Here is a 25518-nt window from a genome sequence, read left to right on the forward strand (position 1 = left end):
AGGCCCCAGAGAGTTTAGAGGTCAGGTAGGGTGGGCGTTAGGGGCATCCATGTGGAGGTGGGGCGGGGTGGAGAGGAGATGTGAGATGTGGAGCAATCGGAGGGTGGATTGGAGTCTGGGGGGAATGGAATATGGAGTGTAAAAAATAAAAGAATTTAAATTAAAAATCATTCCAAGTTGAGGAGATAGCTGTAACCCTGACCTGTGCACCACATAACGCACACGCGTGCTCACGTGACTCCAGGGGACAGTCACCGCACAGGTCCTAACAAGGAAAAGTACTAACAAGTGCCCCCACCTTGATAGCCGCTGGAGCTGAACACCGCCGCTAAGCTCTGCAGAGCCTTCCCTATCTTCTGATACTCCTTGGGTAAGGCTGCAAGGAACCGATAACTGATTAGTTCTCGGAGCGGTCTGAAGTGCATTCACCATTCTCTGGCAGTGACTCAGAAAAAAAAAACATTCAAATGATTGAAAATCTCATCTATTCTTTAATGAAATATTGATGAAATGATTTCTCAACTACTGATTTCTTTAATTAACTGTCTATTTAATTTTTAACTGATTGCTCAACTAGCAGCGCACTTTATTCTGAACAACCCACCCCCACACTGGTTCACTGGATGGCGCTCAGGGGAAGAGGCCCCCTTATAAGAGCCTCACTTTCAAAGCCTGTTCACGTGCATGTGGCCATCACAGTCACCAGAGACACCGTCTCCATATGGAAGGTTTGGCATAACTAAGGCTCAGTGTGGCAACAGAGGCTCAAGAGGAGGGTTTATGCAGCCTCAGCTATGGGATGTGAGGGGTAGGTGACACCTATGGGTCCAGGTTTGGATCTGAGGAGCACCCTGAAGCCTTCAGAGACCCTCATCTCAGGTCACCCGTGCATCCGCACAGACTCCCTCCCTCCCTCCCTGGGGCCTGAAAGAAGCCACTGCTGAGCTCAGCCGCAGGGTCTCTTCAGCGACACATCACCTCCTCTCTGATCTGCCTGCTCTATGCTATTTACCACATACAGTTTTCCCTGTACAGACCTGAGGTTACCATACACGACGACTGCAGCTAAAGCAACTCATTACTTTTAGAGTTGACTTATCTATTTGCGTTTCATTGTCTTCTTTCTTTTCTTCTGTCATGTCTCAGACTGAGCCCAGGGCCTCACAGTGCTGAGGTGTCCTGCACCTCACTTCTTCCCTGGCCTTCCTCTACAGAGGACACTGTCCCTGCACACTTCTGGGAACTCACAGCCGGACAACTTTGGGGATACAGGCGGAAAAAAGCTCAGCAACATGACAGTCCACAGGAAGGACAGGAAGGCAGAAACCCCAGGGACGGTGAGCAGAGCCCTGGGTAACCTAACATGGCTCTCTGTAGCTCTGTGTAGTGGCCTAGTCTGTCTGACATAGCTACTGTATTTTCTACCAAGGATATAGGCTATTTCCTACAAAAATAAATACATTAAATAAATAAATAAATAAATAAATAAATACCCCACCAGGCTTCACCGAAGCCTCTCACATCCTAGAACAGGCACATAAAGACAGGACGCAGTCCCGAGCTGGTCTGGTATTGCATGCTTGTGATATGCATATCACTTGCAAGGGTAAAGCCAGACAATCAAAGAGTGTTAGAAGCCAGCTTGGACTATACAGACCCTTCTCAAATACTAAAGCAAAGCAAAACAAAACCAACCAAACAAGAAGTACCCTCTAAGTATGCAGAGATTTCTCAAATGACCAGACATACATAAACTCCAGTATGGTGTTTTTAATGACGTTTCCTGAGCTACCTCTGTTATCTCATTTTTCTGGTTTTAACTCATGAAGACCAAGTCACAGCACTTACGCCCTGTGCAGCGCTTCCAGTGCTCCTGCCCCACTGTCAGCAGCTCCTTCACGCCGTCATCCATGGCCTTGGTGAACTTCCCCACAGCGTCACACTTCTGTTCTCTGGGAGTAGAAACAGCTGTCAGTCACATCAGCAATGCCAGAGAAACACAAACCAAACACAATGTCTGCAAGCTCCAGGCCATGGGTTTGATTCCAAGGACGAGCACAAAAGAGGTTCCTGCTTTGTCGGGGACTCCATGGATGCCGTGGCTCTGTGCCACTTCATCTCGTCAGACTTTACAGAAGACAACCAGCGTGATGCCTCCAATGGGACAGACCTTGGGGAGGTGGAGCTTAACCTGCTGAGGCAGGCGGGATGCTGGTGGACACCGTCTAACTGCAAACCCCACTCAGCCATATATTCCTCTCTTAAGATGTGAATTACAGCTGCTGCAGTCCTGGCCAAGACAGTGAGCCACAGGAGGCATGGAGGCTGAGGAGAAGGGATGCCAGGGAGTGTGCTCTTACATTTCTATCAAATCCAAGTCAGGAGCCTCTGGTTCCATGGTGGAAAATATCATCACTCCCACCAGCTCGTCTTTCTCAGCCTTCCTCTTTCCAGTCTTCCATTCCTGAAAGAGAGGACATAGCAGTGTTGCCGCACCACAGGCCGACGCCTAGCACACCTCAGCATCACTGCGCAGCCACAGATACTTCTTAGGAGACGCGTCTCTTGGCGTGGACAGACTCAGACACATCTCTTTTGCAATGGCTTCTAACATAAACACAGACTATAAACACCCTCTATGAGACCTTGGACAAAATTAACTGTTTTATCTCTTTGAAAAGATATTAATTTTTCATGTTATATGTGTAGGTGTGGGCCTGAGTATGTGCACTCTGTACGGGACACATGAAGTAAGAAGGCGTGAGACCCATGGACCTTACAGATCGGGTGAGGCTGGCTGGCCAGAGAGAGCCACTTTTCTCTGCATCCTCAGCCCTGGGACTCCAAGGGCTTGTCACCATGCATGACCTGCTCTTCTTGGTGTCTGCTCTGGGTCTCCCCATCTCCCATTGTCGGCTCTTCTTGGTGTCTGCTCTGGGTCTCCCCAGCTCCCATTGTCCAACCTCTCGGCTACTCTTTTCCTTTCATTTTTCACTCATCTTAGGTCCTTTTAAAATCTCCCAGTTGATTAAACGCAGAAATAACGGTTTTCTCTGGGTCACACTGTATGTAGCACTTGCTGCTACTGCTGAACTGGCCTCTGGTTTCACTCTTCAGTGTTTTATGAATTTTGTGTAATGTTACAAAGGAAATATTCTGGAGAATAGAGGGTACAGTGAGGAACACAGTGTGAGCCATCAGGAGAGGGCTACTTCCAAAGCCAACAAGGAGGAGCTGGGAGGCAGGGAAGCGATGGGCACTGGCTGAGTACCTGCTAGGCAGCAGGCAGCCAGAGACCAGCCTTTACTGTGGACGTGGCACCTCCCTACGGCTGATGAACGATCATCTTGGACCCTACCTTCCTTCATGGTGCTGAGGCACTGGGAGCCCAGAGATGCAGACAACATATGCATCCCACTGTCCTCTCAAGGCGCACATTTGGGCTTTACCCTCCCCACAGCCGGGTATGGTGTGGTGTGTGTGTGTGTGTGTACGTACATGTGCCAGCACACATGGGAAAGGCAGAGGATGCCTTGGGTGGCCTGCTCTATCTACCACTTTACTGCTTCTTCCTCTGAGACACAGCCTCTCACTGACCCTGGAGCTAGGATGGCAGTCAGCATGTTCCAACAATCTGTTTCCACACCTCAGAAAGCTGGGGTTACAGGTGTGTGCTGTGCTGTGAGCACTGCTCATCTGAACTCAGGGCCTCACGCTTGTGCACCAAGTGTCCTTCCTGAGCCCCGAGTCCATGTTAAAGAGCGTGCTGGAAACCATGCCACATATAAGCCTATTTGTCCTTCATCTGTGCCTCGCCACCCTGGGCTGACTGTTCCAGCATACAGAAGCCCGCTCGTTGGCAGCTCTTTTCACTGCACAGCATGCTTCTCGTGGACTGACAAATAACCAACATTGCTTTGGCCTGCTTCAGACATAAATTCACTGTGACTGTACCAAGCAGCACTTCCCTATGACTGCAGTACTAAGCTACACTTGCCTTCTCATCTCGGAAATTCAGGAACTGCTGGAAAAGTTCACTTTCTGACACCACCGGGTGCCGGCACATCCTGGTCATCCAGGCCTGGAGCCGCTCCATCCGCATTTTGATAAATTCCTCTTCAAAGCGACCTGGAAGAGAAACACCAAGAGTGATGACACACAGATCCTTCTAAAGAGCATTATACTGTAGCTCCTGTGAGTACTGGATACTTGGCAGAAAGGCTTTCTGTAAAAGGCTCAGAAATTCACAAGAAGTATACTAGATTATTTTATATATGTATGTGTGTGAGCATAGCACGTGTGTGTGATATAAGGACAGTGTGTGTGTGTGTGTGCATGCACACACGTGCGTGCCCACATACGGGTTGATGGAGGCCGTAGCACCATGCTGAGCATCTTGTTCCATCACTCTTTGCGTCATCCCTTTGGGACGGGTCTGTTACTGACCTAAAGCTAGAAAGCTAGGTTGGCAGCCATATGCCTCAGCCCTCCTCCTGTCTCTACCCCTACAGTGTTAGTGCTAGGTTTACAGCACTGTGGGGGCCTGCCTGCCTTCTTTGGTAAGAACTGCAGATCTGAGCGCAGGTCCTTGTGCCATGTACCAACTGTTCTTACCCACTGAGCTGTCTCCCTAGCCCCGACTCTGCAGTTTTCGAGAGTGAAGTTCCAGGGCTGGAGAGCTGGCTCAGTGGCTAAGGACACCAACTGCTCTTTCAGATTACCCCAGTCTGGTTCCCTGTACATGGTAGCTTACAACTACCTATAACTTCAGTGATCTGAAACCTTTTCTGACCTCTATGGGCTGTTCTAGAGGATCCAGTGTTTCTCCTGCATGTGCAGTGCGTATACATACACTCAGGCACATACACACAAAATAATAAATATATTTTATAAATGAATGAAGTTTCAGTTCAACACATTAACAAATATTATTGTTGGCAAGACTAACAACAATGTTAACTACAAAGAAACAGCTCAAAATGAAAAATGATCTCTAGTTTATAAACCATTCTTAGGCCAGTTCCTGGGCAATAAAGGAGTGGCAAATGAAAGTTACATCCCACGTCTAGTTAGTTGTAATGTGATAGTGAAGCCTGTAAGTACTTAGCATTAGTACTCAGTACTTTGGTAAAGTAACTCTGGCGTGTCTATAAAGTAACACACGGCACGTTTATAACATAACACACAGGAGGCTGTCAGAAGAAGGTAGTGGCCAGCCTAGGTTACACAGGCAAACCTTACCTGGAAATTAAACAAATGACATCCCGTAAACACACACACACACACACACACACACACACACACACACACAGAGGCACGCACACACAGGGGTAGGATGAGGGGGACGAGCGTGCACATTCCCTGAAGACTGTAATTTTGTTCTCTCTTTTTTGTTGCTGTTTTTAGTTATTATTTTTAAAAATTTTGTATGTGTGTGAGTGTTTGCCTGCACACATATGTCTATATATCACATGTGTCTCTGGTGCCTAAGATGGTGCCTAATTTATAGGCAATTGTGAGCCACCATCTGAATGCTGGGAACTGAATGAACACAGGTTTTCTGAAAATCAGCAAGTGTCCTTTGCTACTGAGCCATCTCTCCAGCATAGAGGTCAGAAAAGGTTTCTTACTTCGTCTTAGGTTAAATGGCAAAGGCAGTCATCCCCGACCATACCTAGCCTAGAGCTAAGAGCCAAGCTAACACTGCTGCTCCTGTTCCACAAGCAGAGAGCCTGGCAACCACGGGACAGCCAACATCAATCATGTATGTGAGTACACAGTAGCTGCCTTCAGACACACCAGAAGAAGGCATTAGATCCCATTACAGATGGTTGTGAGCCACCATGTGGTTGTGGGAATTGAACTCAGGACCTCTGGAAGAGCAGTCAGGGCTCTTAACCGCTGAGCCATCTCTCCAGCCCCTGACAGTGTCTTTTGCTCAAAAAATTGTTCAACTTCCACCAAGAACTGTGAGACTTTGTGGCACTGGGCTGTTCCACCTCTCTGCTACTGTACCTCCCTTGTCCTCAGAGGCCACGCTAGGCAAAGCAGACTGGAGATTGGCTCTAGAGATGAGCTGCAGCATGTCCGCCATAGGAGGAAAAGGCTCTCATGATGTGCAGAGAGGGAGAGATGACCATGCTTGCTCGCTAGCACTGGTGGCAGGGTCAACCTCAGAACTGACAAGGGAGAGCCAGTGGCTGTACGTAGCCTAGATGGCAGAACCTAGCTCATGCTAGGCTGAAGTTCTTTAGAACTGGGGACGAGACTGTGTCTAACTTACAAGTTCCTGCCCAGCCATGAGTTTGAATAGATGCGAGGAGGACAGAGAAGAGCCTAGGGAAGAAGTGAGAAGTAGAACTGGCTACAAAGTGTGTTAAGGCAGCGAGATTACCTGAGTCGAGAAGTCTGGGGCAAGCCTGGGTGTTAGTTTTGACTTTAAAAAAAAAAAAAAAAAACTTATTTTTTGCCGCCACGTGTCTCTCAACAAAGTGAGGCTCAGTGAAGGTGCGAGACCAATGAAGCGTTCGTTGTAAAGCTAGCTATGTAAGCCTTCTGTCACTGTCTGTTGGGTTTTATTTATATTCCCTCCAAATATCATGTGTCCTCCCGTGGGTCTTCCTTACCATACCTTAGCAAAAGTCTATGTGAGTCTGTATCAGCTGACATCACTCTGCCAATTGGCCCAGGTCACTGCCACTACACCACCAGAAGGTGTGTGTGTGTGTGTGTGTGTGTGTATGTGTGTGTGTGTTTTGTTTTATGAGGTCACTACAAATGATGATCATTAAGGAATGGCAAGGCATACCAGCTCATAACTAGAAACTTTCTCTTCAAAAATACAGGCAGAGGAGGCTGGAGAGATGGCTCACTGGTTAGGGGCTCCTCTTCCCGAGGATCTGGGTTTGAACCCACATGATGGTTCACAACCATCTGGAATTCCAGTTCCAGGAGATTCAGAGCCCTTTTCTGCTTCTGTGGGCATGAGGCATGTATGTGGTACATAGACATGCATGCCAGCAAAACACCCATACTTTGAACACACAGAGGAAACAAGTCCAGAAACAAATCACACAAGGGAATCTGTACAAAGAGCAGATGCAGTTTATTAGGGAAAGGAGTCCTTCTGAGCATCTGATGCAAACAAGTGAAGCGTGACCTCTGCTGTGCTCCCAGCACACAACTTCCATCCAAAGCACATCAGACACGCATGCAGAACCCAAAACTATCAAACTTTTAGGAAAACGTATCATGAGCCGAGGTTAGACCAAGAAATTTCAGGTACAATACCAAAAGCACAGTTCAGACCCCTGACCTACTAGATGCTAAGGTTTGACATGAAATCCCTCCTGCAGATACTGGGGGTCAAGGCCGAGACACTAGCTTGTGGGACTCTAGGTGGAGCATTCCCTGGAAAACACCTGTGCCGCGTCCTCTTCACTTTCTGATCTACCATGCACAGGCACAGAGAAACCTCTAACAATGTGAGCCCAAAGCAACCATTCCTTCATTAACTAAACTGTTCCTTTCAGGTATTTGTCACAACAAGAGAAAGGCCAAGCACGACACGGGATTCCTAACGGCTTTTACTACACACTGTTAAGGAACAAAGAGGTAAGTGATAGGTGAGCAAGCATGGCACATGACACATCTGATCGAGAACTGTCTCTAGGACACAGAGAACACATTCAACAATAACAAATAGACTAATAAACTATTTTTAAAAAGAACCAGTTTTGAACAGACACTTTACCCAAAAAGACGCATGAGTAGGAATAAGCGTATGAAAAGAGTCTCTATACAATCCCTCGTAAGGAAGGCAACAGAGCCAGAACGCCACCAGGACTGGTCTGCCTACAGGACTGGCCAGGCAGAATCAATGAGAAATGGGTATTATCAAGTGTGGGTGAAGATGTGGAAGCATGGATTTTCATATATCGCTGATGTGACTCCAGAACTGCATTAGCCAGTCTGAGAAACTCCTAAGTACGATGCAAACCAAATGATCTATTTGTTCTGCTGCTGGGAATTTACCAAGGAAAATTTGTTCATGTTTATATAAAAATCGGTTGGCTCAGCTACATGTAATATGTGCCTGTAACCAAAGCACTGGGAGGGGGGTGGGGGGAAGAGGGGAGGCTGCAGCAAGAGGAGTAACACCTGAGGTCAGCCTGGTTAAGTAACAAGTTCCAGGCCAGCCTATGACCCTGCCTCACAACCAAACAAAACTAAGAACAAAATATCTATACAGGTAATGCTAGCAGTTTCACTTGCAATTGCCTAGAGGCTCCAATGTCTTTCAATGAGTGGAAGGATGAAGAATTACTGTGTATGCGCACACCCTGGAAACAGCAATAAAGACAATCTACTGATAGAGCAAATGGGGTGAATCTCAGTTACACTGTTTCCATTCATGATGTATTCTAGAAAAGGGAAATTACAGCAACAAAGACCAGATGCTGCCAAGGACAGGATCAGAGGAAGGAGCTAAAATGTCACACTAAGCACCATGACATTTAAGAGATGACAGAACCATCCTGTGGTGCAAGGAGGAGCGTCTCAGGACCCTAAAAGCAGTTACCGAGATCTGCAGGAGCATACACCAAAGAATGCTCTTACTGCACACAGTTTAAAAGTCAATTTCAGAAAACGCAGCCTCAGCTTTCCTTCAGAAGCAAATCTTTCCACAGGAGTTACTCTTCCAGTAAGACAGACCCATCGACAAACAGTGTGCGGCTGAAACGGCAGGGAACACATGGGTCCCACGCAAAGCCTCTTTATAAAAGCACACTTCGGAGCGCAGAGCAAGGACTCCATTTGCTAAATGATGTGGAACCCGGTCTCAGACTTCATCACCGCAGAAGGGACCTGGCAGACATATGTACCTGGGACACACTGAACTCGACTGGAGAAAAAAAAATCAGTACCTGAGTTTATTAGTGAGGGAGTGAAATGCAATCATTTGTCCTTAGCAATCCCCCTTGTGAAAGCCCGTCAGCCCCAATTGACTTTGCATAGTATTTCATGCTTACGAGGTTTTAAACCAGGTTCCAGAGACTTGTAAGCAATAGGGTGGAAGGGACTTATGTTTGTCCATTTTCCCCAAACCTTACCTAAGCTTTCACCCGTACTGTCTCACAAAGAACAAAGTGTACAAACAGAATGGCATCTATGAACTCTGAGGACCAGCATGGTGACACTGTCTCCCACACTTCCTCTTGCTTTTGTCTGGGAGTGCAGTGAGGTAGTCTGCGCACAGAGCTGATGCTGTGGCTGCCACAGGCAGGAAGCAAGGGGGCACAACGCTGTCCTGTGCTCTCGGTGTCCCGGCACGCCTCCAAAGAGTGGTCAAAGCCCCACTTTCTTCAGATTGAGGCTGCTGCTTGCTGTGCTGTGCCCTCCTGGCTGCATGCCTGAGCCTCCCCAACCGCCTTTTAAAGCCGCTTAATGTGGAGGGACTGTGAACTCTGGAAACTGCAGCGAGTTTTAAATCAACACTGAACTCCTGGGCTGAAACCTTGGCCTTCATTTAAAGACAAAGAAGCACACGTTATTTCAATCTAGTGCATAAAAGTGAGTATAAAATTCAAGGACACAGACTGAAATTTAAAAACATGAAGGAAGAACTGGAAACAAATGTCGAGCTCAAAAACTAAAGCAGACAGGACGGCTAGAAGGAAGGAGCGTGATCTAAAGCAGCTGTCGAGAGGTCTGTAGGTGCGCTGACACTGAGGATCCTGGCGACAGGAGCTATGGCCTCCAGCACCCGGTGCTCTCCAGTCCCTTGCACCAGCCCTATAGAAACACAGCAGCAGCAGCCACAGGACCACTGGGCTGGATGTGCTATGAAATATTGCAGTGTCATCCACAGGACTGTTGGAATGATGTACTATGAGACACTGCAGCATCAGAGGACCCTTGGAGGAATCTATCCACCTAGTAGTAGCAGAGCAGTCCTTTCCATCCCACTGTGACAATTTCAAGTTTTTGACATTTCTTTAAAAAAGTAAGACTAAACCAAAACATCTTCTTTAAAAACTAAAATTTTCAGGGGTTGGAGATGGCTCAGCGGTTAAGAGCATTGACTGCTCTTCTGGAGGTCCTGAGTTCAATTCCCAGCAACCACACGGTGGCTCACAACCATCTGTAATGGGATCCGATGCCCTCTTCTGGTGTGTCTGAGGACAGCTACAGTGTACTCCTCACATACATGAAATAAATAAATAAATACATCTTAAAAAAAAAAACAACTTAAAATTTTCATCTCCACAAGCAAACAAAACACTTCGAGAGGAAAGTAACCAGAAAACAAAGTAAAATGTACAGTTTTAAAGAGAATGGCTTATTTATCTTGAAGATCCTAATTCTAGATAGGTTAGCTCCTATCTCATAACACAAACATAGGAAGGTTCAGGACCACACACAGATCCCTACTTAGCAGGACAGGCAGAGCCTGTCTGATGCTTTGAGGATCTGTGCTATCAGGATGAAGGTGCCTGCCTGAAGATGGCCTAGTCGGCCATCACTGGGAAGAGAGGCCCCTTGGTATTGCAAACCTTATATGCCCCAGTACAGGGGCCAAGAAGTGGGAGTGGGTGTGTAGGGGAGCAGGGTGGAGGGAGGGTATAGGGAACTTTCGGGATAGCATTTGAAATCTATATAAAGAAAATATCTAATAAAAAATAAATTAAAAATAAAAGAAAGTGTGCCGGCCTGTAAGAACAGCGAGGAAAGCACCCAGGAAAGGTCCCAGACCACACTGGGACACACAGTGCTGGCCCCCGGAGACAGGGTGTGCTAGGACACTGATGGCTCATCCAGGCATCACCATCGGCCTGGCTAAGATGATTTGTGGTCCCTCCCTAGATCCCTCATCTCTTGCTGAAGGTTAAGCCTTCTTCTGCCTCTCCCAGCCTTTGGGAAGAGCCTTTCTTCTCCCTCCAAGGCCCTCTGGCCTCTCCCCCAGGCCCTTCTAGGTCTGGCCAGTTAAGCCCGACTCTCCCCGTCAGTCCACTACCCTCTGTACAGAGCGGTTTCGCCATCTGAACGCTTTCTACCCGCTACTCAAACTCTTCGTCTTTGGGAAGCGTGGGCTCTTCCATAAAGCCCGTGCTCTCAGCCCCACCCACTGAGGTCTCAGGCCTCTATCCCTGCTCCCACAGCAGAGGACACTCAGCTCTGCCACGCCGAGTGTCCGAGAACAGAGGCCAACCCTTCCTGACAGAGGTTTAGGAGGTCAGGACTACTTAGCAGCAGGTTTTTCATTTGTAAGAGATATTTTTGTCTTTTTCAATGATGTGTGTGCGTGCGTCAGTGTGCAGCCGGGTGAACGTGAATGCAGGTGCTGGGGGAGGTGATGTTGCAGGAAATTGCAGTGTCCATCACAAGTGCTAGGAGCTCAAGTTGGGTCCTCTGCCAGAGCAGTGCACACTGATCCACTCCAGACTTTACTTACCAGAAGATTTTGGTGGCAGGACGAAGTGAAGAAATGGGAGCCTTTTAAATAAACAAGAAAGGCTGGGACACTGATGAGGGGTAAAGAACGAGGGGAAAGCTCGGCTCTCCCTCAGGAATGAGCAGCGGTGCTGGCTGCTCCATGTGCTCGACACACACACACACACACACACACACCCCAGTGCGAGGCGGCAGAGCCTGACTCATGTTGGGGTCTGAAGCTTTTGTTTTTGTTTTAGGTTGTTCAGATAACTTCTGATTTTCTAAGGTACCATCTCACATTTAAAAAAAAAATGTACTTTTTTGGTGGAAGGAAATAAAAACAATGACTTTTCTATAATTCAAGGTGTAGACACAGTTCTCTGAGAGTAAAGTTTGTCACAAGTTTCTATTAGATGTTCAGGTAATTTCCACACTCATGCCCAGTCTCTTCACAGCATCAGTAGTCACCACTCACACTCGCCCATCAGCAAAATGGCCTGCCTCTAGCTCTCTACAGTCATACTGAACAGTACTGCTCAAACTCACCTGTGACCTGCTTGTCTGGAAGAGAAGGGATCGGAATGGCAGACCCAAACTTAACCAGGAGACGTTCATATAACCAATCAAAGTGCTTATATCTGTGGTTTACAGATCGGTTAGTGTTCTACAAAATAAGGGAAAGAGACAGGAGCATCAGCAATGCCAAGGTCTGAGATGGGAGAAAGGGCCAGCGGCAGCCAGCTTCGTTCTGAGAGCAGATACTCACAGTGGGCGTTAGCTGATACTCAATGTAGCTCTTCAGACCATACATTTTGGAACCTTTCCGGGGATCAGCTACCACACAGTCAAACGTAGAGGTAGGATAAACCCACATAGGGCCATAATCTCCAACCTAAGCAATGAAGCAGGATAAGTTAGTTCTGTAACTTGGAAAAACAGTAACATAGGCGCAACAGGGGAGAGAAATTACGTTGGGAACTGGCAGCCCTATGGAGGACACGTTCCCTCCTGCTGGAGAACTGGCACCCCCTTACAGCGCCCATCCCATTCTCACTCCTATTAGAGAAGGAAGTTGTGGTCTGTAGTTCTAGACAACATCACATCTAAAAACCCACAGTTGTTCAGATGAACCCATCCCTTCATGTAGGCATCATATCTCATGATGAAGAGAGGCTGGCTCACATCCAGAAAGCTGGAGTAGAGAAGATCTCCCTGTAGACCACACTTTTAAGTATTTTTTAAAGAAACTTTCAACAATGACTCTGTGTGTGTGTGTGTGTGTGTGTGTGAGAGAGAGAGAGAGAGAGAGAATAAAAAATTACATATCAAGATTTGTCAGTGGTGTCATACACTCAGGTTTTGTAATACACTCCTCTGGTTTGTAACTTAGGACAGGGCTAACTGGTGAAACTGTTTTCAGATAAGTAACTGGTCTATGGATGATGCTTGGAGCAGTGTGAGACTGGCCACAGCCTGACAGCCATCATCAGCCCTGGTGTGTGTTGGGGTGTACTGTTTCTCAAAGTCAAGACACAGAGCTGGGTGTGGTGGTACACACCTGTAATCTCAGCGCTTGGGAGAATGGGGATCAGGAATCTTTGAGTTAAGAGGGCTACACAGTAGCCCTGTCACACACAAAACAAAACAACAACAGATAAAACAAAATTAAAAAAGGGAGGAGCAATGTCCAGGCTACTTTCCCCGGGGACTCCTGTGCTAGCGTAGAAACACAGTGACCAGTTCACTTGCTGTCTTCAAGCAGCGTCTGCCAGGACCCCAGGACTCCTAGGCAATGCTTGCCTGTCTCTCCCTACCCTCAGGGGCCCTTTGTCCACCATGACAGAAGTACAGGCTCAAGAGGTCTGGAGAGGTTTCTCACACTTGTACTATTCCCAGGCTTTGCCCAAGGTGGATAAGGAAGGGGGTGATATTGTCTGAGCTCCACACAGGGTATAGAGAACTGCCATGTCAGTCTTGATCTCTGACCATCTCTGCTATCCCAAATCTGGTCCATCTTGTTTAAAATTGCAACCAAGGCTAGAGAGGTGGCTATGGATGTCCATGGATCCCCAGGCTAACACTCGGGCTCACAGCAACTCTCCCTGCATAGTCTTGAGTTGGTTCTGGTCCATCAATTCCCAAATGGATAGAAAGGGTTACCAATCTGCAAGCAGAGATTAAAGGCAGAGTCTTACAAAGAACATACAAGGAGAAATGGACATGGTGGCTCATGCCTGTAATCCTAGAACACGGAAAGTGAAGACAGGAAGGTGAGGGGTCCACGGCACTATCTCAGCTACACTGAGACCCTGTCTCAAAAATAAAAGCAAAAACACCTCAAAAACTAATCCAACAAAGTAAATAGCACAAGTCCTTATTGCTTTAAGAACACATTGTCCAAACACAAAATGGACTTTGTAATTTGGGAATAAGGTACAGAACTAACACATTGTCTCCAGTGTTTCTAACAAAGAGAGCCACGTTCATAAGGCAGGGGGTCTGCTGCTCTTATTATTTCTGACAGTGGACTATGCAGTCCTCGCTAGCCCAGAGCTCACTCACTACACAGGCCACTACACAGGCTTCAAACGTGCAGTCATCCTTGTGCCTCTGCCTCCTGAGAACCAAGGCTGCAGGCGAGTGCCATCATGGCCAGCTCTAACACAGGTTTTAGTCTTGCAGTAAGGGAAAGCCAGGTGAGCAGTGACGAGGACATGCAGAAGAGGAGTAGACAGGGCTGAGGAGAGACCTGTGCAAGCTGAGGACGCCTCAGCAAACAAGGCCAGTACACGCTAGGGGCAGGAAGAATATCCACCTCTCATTCTGTGCAGAATGGAGAAGAAAAGGGCAGGGTGAGATCCCTATGTCAGGAGGTGGTTGAGAACTGCAGACGAGTAACACGGCATTAAAGAAGTCTCCAAGAATATACAATTAAGCTGCTGCAGTGGCTATGTCCAGGAGGCTCTGCTAAGCCTTCAGTACAGCACTGCTCTGTGAAGAGGACAAAGGGCAACTGCTTGGGCCCCCAAACTTACCAGACCTTATGTCATCAGTGAGTAATACTAGTTGTCAGCCGAAGCACAAACTAGGTCTCTTTTTTTTCCCCACCTCCTGAAGACTCAATGGCTTTCCTCCTTCTTTTGCTATGTGAGAGGCTACACCAGTGGCCTGCCCACGCCTGCCCACAGATTCATGGGTTTACCACTCCTGACACTCACGGGCAGCGCACAGGCTGGCCTTCCTGTTCTGCTCTATCATAGTCACACCTGTGACAAATAAGACACAAAGTGTGAGGCGCGGGGGGCCCCCCCCCCTTAGTCCCACAAAGCTTTAAGTGCCCTGAGAAGACCCGTGCTGGGTGTGGTTTGCGGTGGGCGTGGCTTGCGGTGGGTGTGGTTTTGTGATGGGCGTGGTTTGTGATGGGTGTGGTTTGTGGTGGGTGTGGTTTGTGATGGGTGCGGTTTGCGATGGGTGTAGTTTGTGATGGGTGTGGTTTATGATGGGCGTGGTTTGCGATGGGTGTAGTTTGTGATGGGTGCGGTTCATGATGGGCGTGGCTTGCGGTGGGCGTGGCTTGTAATGGGTGTGGTTTGTGATGGGCGTGGTTTGTGGTTTCCCAGCCTGGTATAAAGATTCAACTCTTGTTCAACTACTCAGAAGACAATCAGCACAGATGCGCTTTGGAGGGACAAATGGCACAAGGGCTTTGGATGACCTTACACTTCTATCTGGAGGTTCCTAGAGTTGGAAGCTTTTTACATTTGAAAGAAAGTAATTAAAGGATCCATTATCATTCCTGGTATTTTATCATTTATCTCCTAAAACCAGAGGTGACAGCAGAAGGCTGGTCGTTCCTCCTGCTCATCTGCAAGCATGGTGATGAGAGCCAAGGCTTTCCTCAGCTACAGATAAGTCAACAGGCTTACAGAGCAGTTTCAGCTCTTTGCCCCCTAGAATTTCACTTGGGAATTCACTGGGTATTGCCTAGATAAGAAACATACTAACAATCGAAGTACGGGATGAAACCAAAGCGCCTTTGCCATACTACATAACAATCCTCTCACCACGACAGATTGCATCGTTAATGGTGCCATTAGCTCCGCTTTACCGGCTAGCTAGCATCTTATCTTGAGCTGCCAGCTGGTTTGCTGGAGAAATTCTATCTCCAGCATGCTGGAAAAGCCCCTTATTCTAACTGTGTGCTTCTACTGTCATCAGGGTAGTGGTGTAAATATCTGAGCTGAGCCTACTGGTGGAATAAATAAGGCTGGCATGGGAACAGAACGTGAATGTGCTGTAAGTCTTAGAGTAGCTGACATTTTGGAAAAGAAAACATACTGAAATGTATGAGTGATGGTTCAACATTAATAGCTAGAAGATAAAAACAGGAAAAATGGACAATAACAATCATTGATTTATGCTGATTATCCGTAGTACTCCTAAGAACACATCACCAACTATCCAGGACAGGATAAGTATGCTTAAAAATACTTCCAGAAGGACTAATGTTCCTAGCATTGGTCTTATAGAAAACACTTTAATTAGCGAGAAGGCAAAGGGGCAAGAACAAGCAGACTTACGATGATGGGGATTTTCTCTTTGGGCTTTGCTAGCTGCTTGGCCAGCAAGTATTGCTCCATGCCAGGTTTTGCAAATCCAGGAAATCTGTTCGTGAAGAAAGTCTTGTGAGTCTCTGTCCGTCTTCATTAACATTTAATTCTCACCATGTGACCTTACCACACCAGTTTTAACGCTGTTCTGTCTTTCAGATGGAAGCTAAGGTGAAGCCAATGTAATCAGATGGCCCGGTGGCCAGTTGGCCGCTCAGTGGAGCTTGAGCACGGGCAGAGGGACACGGTTGCAGCAGGTGTGGCGCACAGGTCCTCCACCTGCTTAGCCACACCTGAGCATGCTAGCACCACTCACTTTGAGGATAGCCCTCCATCTCCCAAGACATAGCATGGCAATTTGAGTTAGCTACTTGGAACAATGGCCACTTGCTAATACCTTCACATCTATGAACAGCATTATTATGAAGTAAACAGTAATGTATTAATGTTTGAGCATTATCAAGATCTGTCCTCACAAAGCTCCAGTGTATTTACATTTCCAATTTCCCTTTCTTGCTCAAGACTTACGTTTATAGCTAATACATAAAATGAACTGTTGAGTACTTCAAGATACTACATAAGGCTTTAAGGTCTTCCCTCCCCCCGAAAGAGACAGAAGTCTTGGGAGATACAGGTTCAGATGAGCCTACACTAATTTTCTGCTTTCAACCTGGAATGACATTTAGAGCACAAAGAACCTCTAACTGAAGACAACCTTTTTGCTTCAGAGATGAGAGACCTGGGTTGAAACCCGGGAAGCAAGTACGGAGCAGGGGGCGGGCCTCCGGGCTCCTGAGCTGGCTCCTTTGTTTTGCTGTCTCTACTTTTCAGAGGACCAAGAGACAAACTACAGGTATGAAGGCTGGAAGAACAGCCGAGAGCAATGCCCATCACAGCCAATCTTCCCGAGAAGCCTGATGAGCCCTGGATGCCATGGCTAAAGTTATGAACACAACTGAGCACAGAAGCTGTAATGGAAGACTGGGGCAGCAGGAGAGTGTGTGGTCTGAGAGCTCTTTTAGCCCAGTGTTATGTAAATAGACTGGAGACCTTGCAGGCCCATGACACTAGATCAGACCTGATCCTAAGCTCTAGACTCGTGCTGAACACTAGGCTTTCTGGAAAAACAAGTCAGACACAAATTCTTTGAGTCCACTGTGAATTGTAGACCTAGGGACAGGGACAAAGGACTGAGAGTTTAGGATCCACTTCTTTAGTATGCCTGCTGGGAGAACTTACTAACATCACTCCTCATGCCCTTTCCCCAGCCCCCAGATCCCTCAGCGGAGTGTTCAAATCCACAAGCAGTGAATCTCCAAGTTCCACAATAGTACTTTCTTCAGCTGAGAGGACTCTGAACCAAACAGTAGAGACTCACTTCGCAGAGTCTGGATCCCAACTGGCCCAGCTACCATCAGTGCTAATGTGAGCACTGTGCCCACCCTAGGCTCCAGCTTAACAGGAATGCCACATTCTACCCGGGGTTCTGAGGGTGCCCGTGAACCTCTCTGCACAATGCCTGGCACATGGGAAGTGACATTGTTAATAAATTGTTAGACATTGAGAGAGCTGTTACTAACATTATTTTTTAGCTTTCTATAGCTAAAAATATTACTTAATAATAGTTATTTTATTGATGAAATATTAATATACCATGGCATTTAAAAGTAAAGCAATACGAAGTATTTTGCAGGGTTTTTGGGGGGCCCCAGCTGGCCCCACACTTGCTACACACAGCTGAGGATTATCTTGAACCAGCTTCTCCTGCTGCACCTGCCAAGTGCTGGCATTGCAGCTGTGTGCAGCTGTGTGCTGCTGTGCTTGGTTTAAAGACTTTCTAACTAAGTAAACATTTCACTTATTAACCCTGCGAAACCGATGAAACTGGCTTCTATCTAAGATTGAAGGCCACACAAGACTCCAAACTCAGTAGATTCCTGAACAGAAAAAAGTCAAACTCTTCTTGCATTGCACGCACTTACGCTCATACACATGCATGCATGCACGTGCGCGGGCTCACGCATGCACACACATGCACGCACACGCGCACACACAGGTCCCTGCATCCTTGGCTCCCCTGCACACTTACTTGTTAAGGGGCAGCTTCATGGAGGAGGCACCTGCACGACTGTTTCCCCGCTGGATGCCCCCTGCTTCAGCTGGTTCTGAATCCTTAAAGTAAGGTGAGGAGGACTTGGGGTCATCCCAGTCTTCATCCCATTCATCATCATCACCAGTTGCTATAGGGAGGGAAAACAAGAACAAACACGTATGTGAGAAGCTTAACTCTGAGTGATGACTTCTCGAGCTGGCCAGCTTGTATGATGGGAGCAGAGCACAGCGTAGACTGCCATGAGTCTTTAGAGCACAGGCTTTGCAGTTGGCATTAAGGCTTGACCTATCAATTCTGCCCTGTTCTTTGAGTGCAAATGACACATTGGAAACAGGTTGGACAAAGCAGTCAGGGCAGCAAAACCTTGACAAATGCCGTTGGTGACACAACAGACTGTATCTTCCTTCAATCAGTGGCACTGGGAAAACTATATCCACTCCTTACATCATGCATAAACGTCAACAGAAAATCAGTTACTTAAACATTAAGATCTCAAACCATACAACTCCCAGAGGATGATGGGGAGAAAAATCCCCTGACATGTCCTCAGCACTATGCTTAGGTGTCACACCAGAGTCAGGGAACTGAAGCAAAGATAACAGGGCCACATCATCAACCAACAGGCAGAGCACAGCACAGGAAGCAGCAATTGACTGGTAATCAGGCACTATGGATAGCCAAGAATACCCATGTGATAAAGGGAGAGTATTTCCAAATATACAGGGAACTCATATCGATCAATAGTGAGGGGATAGAGAGATGGTTTAGCAGTTAGAGCTAGCAGTGGTATGTAACTCCGGCTCCAGAGGATCCAATGCCCTCTCCTGTCCTCTGAGAACACTGCACACTCACAGTATACAGAAGCACATGTAGGCAAAACACTCATACATAAGCCAAAAGTAGATAAAATTTCCAAAAGAGCAACCCACCCCCAACAATTCAATAGTGGAAAAAAAAAAAAAACCCAAAACCATGGGCCTCCTTACTCAGGGTTTCCTTCCTGTAGTTTCATTCTCTATGGGTAACCATGGCCTGAGACACAGCAGGGATGAAGATGGCGGTGTGGGGGGGATGCAGGGACGTGGATGGGATGGGGAGGGGATGCAGGGACATGAATAGGAGGGTAAACAGTGCAGCTTTCAGGAACAAGTCATGAGCTCTTATGCACAGCTTGGGGTAATTGTTAGTGTTAGTATTATATACTGGAAGTTTGCCAAGAGATTTTTAGATGCTCTCAAAAAGCATATATATGTACATATGTATACACACACACTATGTATGAGGTGAGGGCTTTTTCAAGTCAATTTCAAGTTGCAATAATCACTGTCTTATATAAATCAAAATATCATGCTGTACAAACTTAAATTTGTGTGTGAGTGTGTGTAGTTCCCGCTGTCCTACAACTCACTTTTGTAGACCAGAATGGCCTGAACTAACAAGAGATCCACTTGGCCCTGCCTTTCAAGTTCTGGGATTAAAGGTGTGCACTACCACACCTGGCATTAAATATGGAAAAAATATAAAAGCACTGTTTTTTCTGCTCCGAGTAACTTCTAATTAACGCAGACTACAGCAGTGTGACCTGGTACCCAAGAGAAGCCTTGACAGAAACAAATTTAATCTTCCAAATTTACAAATAAGAAACAAACTAATGAATGAAAACTGTTTTAATTCAAAGACATTAGAGAGAAATGGACACCACTTCTAAAGAACAGGTGCCTACCATGGAGACAGACATGGGGGAAGGGCAGTGAGCACTCTCAGCCATCAGGTTCTGTCACACAGCAAAAGAGAAAAGCTGGAGACAGTCAGAAGGAGCAGACCTGTGCCTTCTTAGTTCCAGCATCGACACAGACGAACCTTCTCGGGGCGGGTGGGATTTGTGTTACGTACGTGTATGCTCATGTGCACATCTGTGTATGGCTGGTGCGTTAAGTACATGGAAACTGGGGGACAACCTTGGACACTGTTCCTCAAGAGGGCCATCCATCTTTTCTTATTTAAATTATACTTCTGTGCTTCTGTGTACCACATGCATGCAGTGCCCACACAGCCCAGCAAAAGGGCACTGTATCCCTTGGGACTGAGTTAGAAAACTGTTAGCCGCTGTGTGAGTACTGGAAAATGAAGCCCGGTCCTCTGTAAGAGAAACAAGTGCTTTTAACCACTGAGCCATCTCTCCATGCCTTCTAAATCAGTGAACCGCTTCTCCTTCAGGAAAGCTCTCCTGTGCTTAAAACTCAGAGTCAGGAGTCATAAGCAAAGCCTCCTGACCCAGGCTGCATGTTTTGGCATTTTCTTGGTGACAGAAGTGTCTTCCATTCCAGAGAGGACTTCAGAATTGAAGCTCACCACCAGAAAAAGAACAAGCCAGAAAGGACTGAAACCTGAGAGTCTTCATCCCCATCTCACCCTCTGTGAACTGGAGAAGGGCTGCAGATGTAGTCGAGTTCTCTGGGATCACTCTCTGGGCTGCAGGGTTGGTTCTAACAGTGTCTCCGTTAGTGTCTCAGTTGGTGAGCAAGTGCAGACGCTGGCGGTGGTAACGACCACGGTCAGTCAGCCTGGTACACCCCAGGCACGACACGAGGGGGCCTGGAAGTACCACACCTCACCATGCACCTCCTCGTCTGAATGCTTGCTGCATCCCTTGATTTACTCTTAGTAATGAACGGGCGACAGGAAGTCAAATGAGTCCCTGAGTTTTGTGCACTGTTCTAGCAAGTTCCTAAAATCTAGGAGGAGCTCCTGGGAGGCACCACTGTTCAAGGAGAAGTGTCAGTACTGAATGAGACTGTAGGGCCCTGCATCCGGCAGTCACAGTGCTATGCTGACTTAGAGGAAAGCAAGATCAGCCTACTCCCCCTGCTTGTCACTCAGGCAGAAGTGTCCCCTCACCTGGTCCTTGGTAGGCCTGTGGGTGGCCAAAGCCTGTGTCCCAGTTGTTGGCGCTGCTGTTCCTCTGAGCGCCAGTTCCGTCTGTCCTGGTGCCCCAGGCATCGGAGCTGTCCCAGTTCCCAGGTTTGGGAGCATTCCAGGCTGACCAGGGGTCACTGCCACCACCAACCTGTGTGGAAAGGGACAAGGAGAAGGAGTTTTTGTGACTTCTAGAGACTGTGTCTCCACTTAGCTACAGGATGACAGGAGACTTAGAGGAAAGCAAGATCAGCCTACTCCCCCTGCTTGTCACTCAGGCATAAGTGTCCCCTCACTTGGTTCTTGGTAGGCCTGAGGACAACACAAGTGCTGGTATAGTCACTGGAAATGGACTTAATACACACCCTGACCCAGGGGAAAACAGGGGCACACGATGTGAGCACTGATCAGCTCCAGTGATGAGCTAGAAAGCCACTGTGCAGGCTACTGCTGAGCCCTTACCACTGACCTAATGGCTCTACAGTAGGTACTTCTACTTAGGTCTTAATTCTCATAAGTAATACAGTAAAAGGAAAAATTCATGTGTAGTAAAAGGCAAAGGAGTTGAACAGGTCTGCCACTTTAGACCGTCTCCCGGGACACATAGCAAACACTGTCCTTGTTCTGTAATTCACAGTTTATGCCTGACTCTTTACCTAACCCCTACCCCAACTAAATTTCGGCACTGCTCACCATCCAGGAGCAATATATTCAACATATCTGTATAAAAAAATAAATCCAAGTTTCTCTTTCCTGCCTTGCTCCTGGAATGACAACACTGAGACCAATTATGCATTAATAAATGCCTGGGCCATGAGCTTTGCTTGTTCTTGGACTTGCTTAAACTTATCCCTTTTATTCTAACCTGGGTTCAGCTACGTGGCCGCTTTCCTCTCCCTGTCTCCACAGAGTTCCTGGGGTTTCCCGAGTTTCCCGAACTCGGCTACCTCCCTTCAGTCTGGCCTGCGTCTTCCCTAACATCTCCCCTGAGTCCACTTCCCTGCTGCTCTACAGCCATTTCCTCCTCAGGGTTGCTGCTCGAATCTCTCCTCATCCCACCCGAGTCTGAGCCCCTCTACCTGCTGGTTTCTGAGCTTTGCCTCCACACTCCCGGCTGACTCTCTCCGGGATTCCAACCTGAATTCATCTACCTGCTGGTTGGTTGCCTCTCCTGCAGTCCCAGCCTCCTTCCTCAGTAAATGGCTTTCAAATCTCCCCTGCTTCTCATTATTTCCCAGAAACCTCTCTATCCCTGCTGGATGTCCCACCTCCTATTTCCTACCTCAGCTCATTGGTCATAAGCTTTTTTTTATTGACAGGTAATATTTTTAAGAGATTCGGAAACTTTGATATCTAAACTCTATCAAAACCTCCTAAGATGCAGGGGAATATATGTACACTGGCTGTATAACAGGAAGCTATTGCCTGTGCATAACATCCTGTTTAATAGAATGGCTATTTCAAGCCATCTACCGAGAAAGCTTCCAGCATTAGCCAAGTGTCTGAGGAAACCAGCCTTGTATCTGTCTATCACACCAGAAGGACCTGAGAATAAACTCGGGATGGCCACTAAGGTAGCAGTGGCAGGTATGTGCACTGTACACTCATGCATCTATAACCACAGGGGAGCTACACTTAGAACAGAGGCAGACAACATGCTGTGTAATAACCTAGTTTCTGAGAAGTACATCTCCAGATGGTGTAAGTATCCAAACATGCTTAAATAAGCTAGATATCCACCAAGGCTACCGTGGGTAAATATATGCTATGGCCTACTGCCTAGGGCCACAAAGAACAAAACAACACAAGATTAAATCAGGTAGAGAGAATGATTCAATTACAAGATGCAGTGCACACGGCCCGTCTAACACTGCTGCTGGGCTGACAGCAGAGGGTTTTACAATACACTGTTTTTTCAAGAAGGAGAAGTAGACAAAAGCAACGGGCTATGAAGAGTAGTGAACAACAAACCAGCAAAACGGCTGTAAACCATCACGCCTGCCTGTGTAAGACCGAAGGCGCTCTTTTACATGATGGGCAGCAAGCAGGTCAAGTACATGTGTTTGCACCAGTGTCACACATCACACACGCAAACATGCTCGCACAAGCAATGTACTCTATCACCAATGGGACTGTTCAGCTCCACTATCATCGTATGTGGTCACTCACATACACAGTCCACCACTGACCCAAACATGGGCTACTCAGTGTTCAACACTGGCCAACTCGGTGAATTTTGAACTGTTCTGTAACCATGGGGCCAAGGATGTTTCCCATGGGTGCAGTGACTGAGAACTAGCCCTAACATTGACAATGCTTGGGTCCCAGCATTGCTACCAACAGCTCCTTGCATATGAACAATTCACCCTTCTTAGCTACTATGTTAAACGGGACCTGGAACACTACCTTCCTCGGGCTTCTATTAAGTATGAACGGATAAATGCATACAGTGCTGACAGAATAAGGGTTCAGTAGAGTGGGGGTTCACCTGAAATACAGAGAGAGAATCAGCACCTTATGAGGCAGAAAAAGCCTAAGGTCTGATGCCAGCCTGCTACATAGCAAGTTCTAGAGACTGCCTGGCTACACAGCGAGACCCTGTCCCAACATAACGAAACCAGCAGTTCACTGAGAGGGACAGTGCTACATGTCCCTCACGCCTCCCCCATGCTACAGCAGGAGGTGTGGAGAGGATGCAAGTAGTTTACATGCCAGGACACACTACTGGAGACATGTTTAAATAAGGAGATGACACTAGGCATTTAGGCTATTTTCTGCTAGCTGAAGATCTGCTTCCTTCAGGCATCCCAGAGAAGAGGGCAGGTGTGCCTCCCTCACCTCACAGTTAAGCTCAGGGCTAACACCCAGGGCTCAGGCTTTGGTACAAACACCTTTTAGGCTCTGAATGCCAAGAGTGTTTTCACAATCTAATCCCAATGTAACAAGCTGGGCTACCAAGATCTGTTTTAAAGATCCTCTGGCCATCAATTTTTTTGCTCTCATCTACCAACCCCTTTGTCTTGAAACCACAGACTTGGGCATGCAGTAACCCACTTTGTTTCTTAGCTGGGGCCTCCCCTTCCCTATCCTTCCCTTCCCCTTCCCCTCCCCAGTTATGCCCACTGAGCAGCACTTTCTGCCTTCCCTTCCTGGTCCCAGGATCTGCTTGATCTCCTGTCACTCAGAGCCAAACCCTTCCCTGGATCTCACTACACCAATCAGGTCTCAGTAAAGTGTCAGCCGACAGTCTGCAGGTCCTACCTCCTTAGCAATCACATCTGCCTGACCAGGCCCGGGAAGAGCTTCACATTACCGCATATGAAAAGCATACCTCTCAGGGTCGGCTGGTAAGTGCTTATTTCTTCATGCAGTTATTCATGTCTCAAATTTACCTTATTTATGGAAGAAGAAGGAGAAGGAGAAGAAGGGAGTAACTGGCTGAGTCTTTCAACACAACCAACCTGAGCCCAAATGTCCACCTTAAAATAAAAAGGTATTCGGTGAGCAGGGGACAAGGCACAGCAAAGCTTTTAATCAAACCAGCACGTTCACGGCACAGTCAGACTCAGGAGAAAAGCCTGGCAGGCCACGGGCAGAAACCCAACTCTGCGAGAGCATGTTGCATCTCCCCAAGCCTGTGCTTGGTGCCACGACTGAAGCACTAACACTACTAACAGTGCAAGCTGCACTGGAGTGGGGCAGACACCATGCATGCCATAGCTAGCGAGGCAAACCCAGGCAAACACACAGCCAAGATGTCCAAATGTTAGAATTTTAAACCTTTCCTTTCAAAAGCACCGTCTGTGTAAGAGTCCATCCAGGGCTCACACACAGCCACAAGTGAGGGAAAGAAGAGGCCAGGCACTCTGGGAACTGAGAGGCCAAAGTGCGGGTCCTCTGACGTGGGCTCTGCTGGAACGTGGTGACTCAATTCCTGACAGCTCTGGAGCCCTAGTCCTGAGCCCACACAGCTCAGTGTGGAATGAAAACTAGTAAAACCTCTGTGGTGTGAGGGGCAACTCTTGTGCTATGAATGACCCCATTCTCAGTTCAGAGATGGAAACGAAAGGAAAACTTGTAAGTCAAGGCACAGAAAAGATAATCACGAAAGACTAAAGAGACCCAGTTTACCTTCTCACCCAAGCTAAAAAATGACAATACATGCGGACTGTTTTAACATCACTGGGCAGAAGGACAGTGGTCCTAAGTTACTGGAAAGTGACATCTACAAACACCCTGATCCCTGCCGCCAGGAGAGACATGGCAGTGCCTGGTGGGCTGTGACTTGTGGAGGTGGAGCCTGGGCACGGGGAGGGTAGTGAGTGTGAGTGACGCTGTACCCAGGACGTGCTCAAGGTCTGCAGAGGAACAGGAGGCCTAAAGTTGACACCCACTAATGTCACCATCTGAGGAATCTCTTCAAGTCAGAGAAAGGATCACGAG

At 47.4% G+C, this 25518-nt stretch overlaps 1 protein-coding gene across 1 annotated transcript in view; it reads right to left on the minus strand.

The window, feature by feature from the left end:
- The window catches only part of Snx9 (sorting nexin 9), a 78915-nt gene that overhangs the window by 12266 nt on the left and 41131 nt on the right, over positions 1–25518 (minus strand). Inside the window, exons 5-13 of the mRNA XM_021149409.3 lie at positions 21058–21226; positions 18136–18286; positions 16017–16101; positions 12203–12328; positions 11983–12100; positions 3998–4128; positions 2361–2464; positions 1849–1952; positions 299–376 (exon numbers count right to left, since the gene is read on the minus strand). Coding sequence (XP_021005068.1) covers positions 299–376; positions 1849–1952; positions 2361–2464; positions 3998–4128; positions 11983–12100; positions 12203–12328; positions 16017–16101; positions 18136–18286; positions 21058–21226 — 1066 coding nt within the window. The remainder of the gene's footprint in view (positions 1–298; positions 377–1848; positions 1953–2360; positions 2465–3997; positions 4129–11982; positions 12101–12202; positions 12329–16016; positions 16102–18135; positions 18287–21057; positions 21227–25518) is intronic.

Source organism: Mus caroli, unplaced genomic scaffold (assembly GCF_978045245.1).
Source record: "Mus caroli unplaced genomic scaffold, Mus_caroli_1 scaffold_18, whole genome shotgun sequence".
Lineage (NCBI taxonomy): Eukaryota > Metazoa > Chordata > Mammalia > Rodentia > Muridae > Mus > Mus caroli.